The sequence below is a fragment of the Rhagoletis pomonella genome, unplaced genomic scaffold (assembly GCF_013731165.1).
Source record: "Rhagoletis pomonella isolate Grant_MI unplaced genomic scaffold, Rhpom_1.0 Rhpom_scaffold_00007, whole genome shotgun sequence".
Taxonomy (NCBI): domain Eukaryota; kingdom Metazoa; phylum Arthropoda; class Insecta; order Diptera; family Tephritidae; genus Rhagoletis; species Rhagoletis pomonella.
In genome coordinates, this window is record NW_023458561.1 from 19,437,456 (window position 1) to 19,442,441 (window position 4,986).

Genomic DNA, 4,986 nt, shown 5'->3' on the forward strand with positions numbered 1-4,986 from the left:
GTGCGAAGTAGCAGCGCAGGCACATTTGGAAAATTAAGCCGATAAGCAAGATAGAATTTGGGAAAGTGAGTGCCTGGGGCATAAATGCAGTTGGGCTCCAAATCTCGAATTAAAAAAAAAAATATTGGAATCGATAGAGATGATTGATGATTTTTTATAAAAATGTACGTTTTTCTTGAACTTCAGGCAATCGGAGCACCCTTTAGCCCGGTTGACAATCAGCTGACTTTGACATACAAATTTTAGATTGATAAACAAGTCTTGCGGCGGTATACTTTTTATAAATCGCAAATTACCACTAAAATGACGAGATTAGAGAATGACGGAAAATCGGATGTTAAATCTGTGAAATCGGATAAGGAGCGGTCCAACAAACGCTCCCACAAGAAAGAAAAACAGAAGCCTCAAACAAAAGTAAGTATTTTATTTTTTGGTTACATCTTTTTCTATAGCGCTTACATATGTATGTATGTACATATCGCAGGTTGTTATTCGACATTTGCCACCAACTATGACTGAAGAAGATTTTCTTAAACAGACAGATCCTTTGCCACCACACGACTTTTATTATTTCGCTGCAGCTGATTGGTCTCTAGGATATGACGCCACTTGCCGAGCCTATATAACTATGAAAAACTACGATGACGTATTTCTCTTTAGGGATCGTTTCGATGGCTATGTTTTTGTCGACACCAAAGGCGCTGAGTATCCCGCTATTGTCGAATTTGCTCCGTTTCAGGGACTAGTTAAAAATAAATCGCGTCGCGTTGACAATAAAGTGAACACTATTGAACAAGAACCACACTATCAGCAGTTTCTTGCCAAGTTGGAGGAAGATCGGGAGGCTGCTAAAGGTGGAGAGTGCAAACTGGAATTTAGTTTAGACCGGAAGAAAGAAGAAAAAATAACTTCCACACCGTTGCTACAGTATCTGGCTAATAAAAAGGAAAAGCGTAGAGAAGAGGCCAAACGCCGCCAAGAAGAAAAACGTCGACAACGTGAAGAAGATAAAGAGAAACGAAAACAGGCACAATCCCAACAGCAAGTGACGAAAATAATATCTAATACTGAAGGAGGCGCTAAAGGTGGCAACAAGTCAGCAAGTGGTAAGGAAAATATTGTGGGTGATAAAAGTAACCAACAACAGCAGCCAGAAGAAGGCAAGAGTTCGCGGTCTCAGCGGCGCGCTGAACGCAATCAAAGGAGACGTGAAGAATTTGTGCGAAGGCGGCAGGAAGGAGAGCAGCGTGAAAAAGCTACTGATGGAAAGACAAAAACGGAAAACGAAGTTGAACCGAGCACTGGCAGCGAAAATAAACTAAAAGAACAGACACAGCAGGCAAACAAGTCCGACGATGGCAAGCAAGCTTCTCGAAAGGAAGGTGGAAAACGATATAGTGAACGTCGTGAACGCGATAGAAACCGTAACCGCAAGGAAAAAGAAAAGGAAAAAACAAAGGATACCAAAGCCGATGACGAAGAAGTGAAAGCCGAAGGTAAATCTCCAGAGGCTATTAAGGCAGCGGCAGCTGCAGCGGCCGGCGGAGAAGCCATCGTCAGTGAGTCTGTAATGAATTTTATAAGAAGCGTGGCTACGGCCAAGGAGTTTGTGCCCAAGCATAAACAACAAGAAAAAGAAGGACTACAAAATAAGTCTTCAGATGAAGCCGTGGCGCAGACTACCGATGAAATGGTTGCTGATGCAAAAACATCAGTGGAGGAGCAGAAGAAAAGTGATTTGAATTTGGAAGATGATTTGCGTGCTCAAAAACAACGCACAGCAGAGGAACAGCGTCGCATAAGGAATAAGGTATTACGTTTCTAAAAAATTATTGTAAAATATAATGTTGTATTCCCTAGGATCGACCTTCGATTGCTATCTATCAACCAAAAGCACGATTGCGTATTTCAGAAGAACGCGATCCGAGTGGTTCTCGAGCACAGGGCAGCGGTAAAAGCGAGACTCGCAGTAACCCTACTTCAGATTGCGAGAGTGTTAAAAAGGAAGAAACACGGGGCAAAAAAGTTTCGCGTTACTCAGAGCGCCGAGCGGAGAGACGAAATAATAAAGATAAACAAAAGAATTTTGTAGATCCCATAGAGTCAGAACAGAAAATAGATGCAGTGGAACAACAGAATCCCGATGGAGGCGAAGGTTCGCAACGTAATATTAGTAATACAGAGGAAAAAGAGCCACGCAAATCTTCTGAGTAATACATTTCTGAAAAATCAATAAAATATAATAAAACTAGAAAATTCGAGATGTACATTGAAAATTTCTTTAGAAGAATGACCGAAAGCGATGCAGAGAATGTATGAGAATATGGCTCTTTGTCTGCTTGAACTCGCTAATCTCCGAAACTAGTGAACAGATTTTACTGGTGGGGTTTTAACTAGTGACTCGACAGTAACCTCGGAATAACATAGGGTATAAAACAATGGCCTCTGTATGATAAGGTTCGTTTGGGTTCGGTTCAGAATACATTAAAGCATTTTATTTTGCAAGTTTTGTAATCCACTTTGTCTAAAAATGCAACCCTATGGTAAAACTGCTAATATTTTTGAGTTTAATGGCATGGTGAGTTATAATTTCGTCCATATATAAAATGTTCGAATAAAATGCATATCACCGCCAACAAAAAAAAAATAAAAATAAAAATCGGTGAAAATTTTAAGATATGGGTGTTTCATACGTCACATACGTGACAGTCGTACGTTTCAATCAGATACAAACAAGGAAAAACATTTGTTTTCTTTTACTTTTTTAGACCCTTCTATAGCACATAATTAGCTCTACATTTAGCCGAAAAATTAAAACAATCGAATCGCATGGTCCCGAAATATAAACAATTAAAGAGAGTGTCGTTATGTGACAGAAAATGGAAATCGATTTTTTCTTTTCCTGGAAAATCGCAAAACACTCGTATTGTGAATGGCTCTTTTCATGAAACTTGTTTTAATATGATTTGGAGTAATTCTGTTGTTTTTAAAATGTGAAACGTAAATTTCCATCGCTATATTTTTGTTAATATTGCTTTTAAATGTTTTTTTTTTTAGCATAAATACGCATTTTATGTCAAATATACTTTATATTTTGACTTCAGCGCCGATTCAGGGTAATTTTTTTGGAAATCTATGATTTATTATGTTTCAACTACAATACGTTAGATATATGACTTTTTTTTTTTGCCGCGGTATACCTTTCAGTCCACTTTATGAAATTGTTCAGGAGAGCCGAAAAATCGATGTAGTTTCCATTATCTGTCATTCTGCATCAAAAACTACCGCCCTTATTCTAGAACCCGAATTTTCGTAATTCGTAGCTACGCTGCGAAAAACGAAAAATCCACATGCTGCAACCCTTGCGGAAACATGTGCAGCATTGCCAGCTATCAGTTGTTTTTCGAAGCTAGCTGAATGAAGGAAAACAAAGTGGAAAGGAATTAAAAAAGCCCTCATCATGTGCTTGTTTATTGTAAAATTGGTTAATTTTATATATTTTGAGGAAAATTATGGATTCTGATGTATTTCCAATTATAGCAGCAGAGTAAGCGGGCGCTATGGCAATGGATTCATAAAGTTATGCGGAGCTGTCGGGCATAGTAACCATGGGCGCATCTATGTCAGCTTCTAGTTGAATTGTTGAACCACAAGCCAGAACTCCTCCTATGCCTGAAGCTCTGGTTCTCAATCCAGTTAATGCAATAAGAGCTTCTTCCAAGCCATTGAAAACATGCACTTTGTTAGGTCCACCACCTGTTGCGCTTGCTTCTGCCTTCGGCCGCGCTTAGGAAATATAACCCTTACTAAGTAGAATTCTCCTTTCTGTGTTGCGGGGAAGAGGGGCTTCCGCATGTCAAAGGTATACAACATTTCTTGTGCATATCACTCTGGCTACGCCGTGCACAGTATTTTTTCGCAGAACCCACGTCGAAATTTGCAAAAAAGTACATAGTGCAAACCGAGTTTATTAATAAGCTAGTGGTAGGAAATTTGAAACATTTATCTTAAATAAAATGTGAATCCTTTGATGCGTTTATGCGTTTGGACACAACTACCGAAAATCATTGTACAAATAACTAAATCGGACCCAAGTTTCTCAATAAGGGGCAACAAAGATTTTGTTTCGGTCGTTTATATAAAGCAGTGGATAAAAATATACGTATATGCCAAAGGAAAATTTATCTGTTTAAATGAACACCACCAATATTTCTTGCAAACACACATCGATTTACATCTTTTATTTCGCCTCCGACACAGAATTGTTTTCGTACAAAATTACGCAAAAAAGCTTACTTGTTCGTTTTTAGGCATGCCATTGTTACGAATTTCGAAAGTTCGAAAATACGATTCGGATTGCAGCACACTATTTCTACGATTCGTATCAAAATCCGAATACGAAAGAGTTGCAGAATAGGGGTGTACATTATGGAAAAAAATGGGCTTGGCACCTTTTCACCTTTAGGTAGCGATATAACGAGCTATACTTTTATAAAAAAATAATGAACATTAAAACAACAAAAGAGAGGTAGTCAACTATATACTTGTACATATCATCTTTTAAAGTACAAAACTGCGAACAAAATGCAAAACCGCGTATGTGAAGTTCCATTAATTACACTGTGAGACAAATGGTAGGGGTCAGTGATCGGGAAGGGTTCAAACTACCGGGGAAAGTTATATCGGTAAAAAAGAAGTTATACGTGTCCCAGCGAAACGCCGGGACACGTCTAGGAATCGAGATATATGTATAACTATCATATAGGGGAAATTGTCACCTTTGGTGGTCTTTTTTTGACAACTGTTGATTATATAGAAAAACGTTATTTGAACAGATTAAAGGAATTGTAATTTTTAATTTTTTTAAATTTGATTGAGCAAAATCGGACTAGTGGTTCTCGAGTTATGTCAAAAAAAGACCACCAAAGGTGACAATTTCCCCTATATGATAGTTATATATATATCTCGATTCCTAGACGTGACCCA

General features: G+C 38.3%; 1 protein-coding gene across 1 annotated transcript; it reads left to right on the forward strand.

Moving 5' to 3' along the window:
- Positions 1-2,261, forward strand: LOC118742416 (regulator of nonsense transcripts 3B). Its single transcript, XM_036474479.1, has 4 exons — positions 1-65; positions 187-414; positions 485-1,810; positions 1,861-2,261. Exons 2-4 carry the CDS (start codon positions 304-306, stop codon positions 2,212-2,214), a joined length of 1,791 nt encoding a protein of 596 aa, XP_036330372.1. The 5' UTR covers positions 1-65; positions 187-303; the 3' UTR covers positions 2,215-2,261.
- The last annotated feature ends 2,725 nt before the right edge of the window (positions 2,262-4,986 follow it).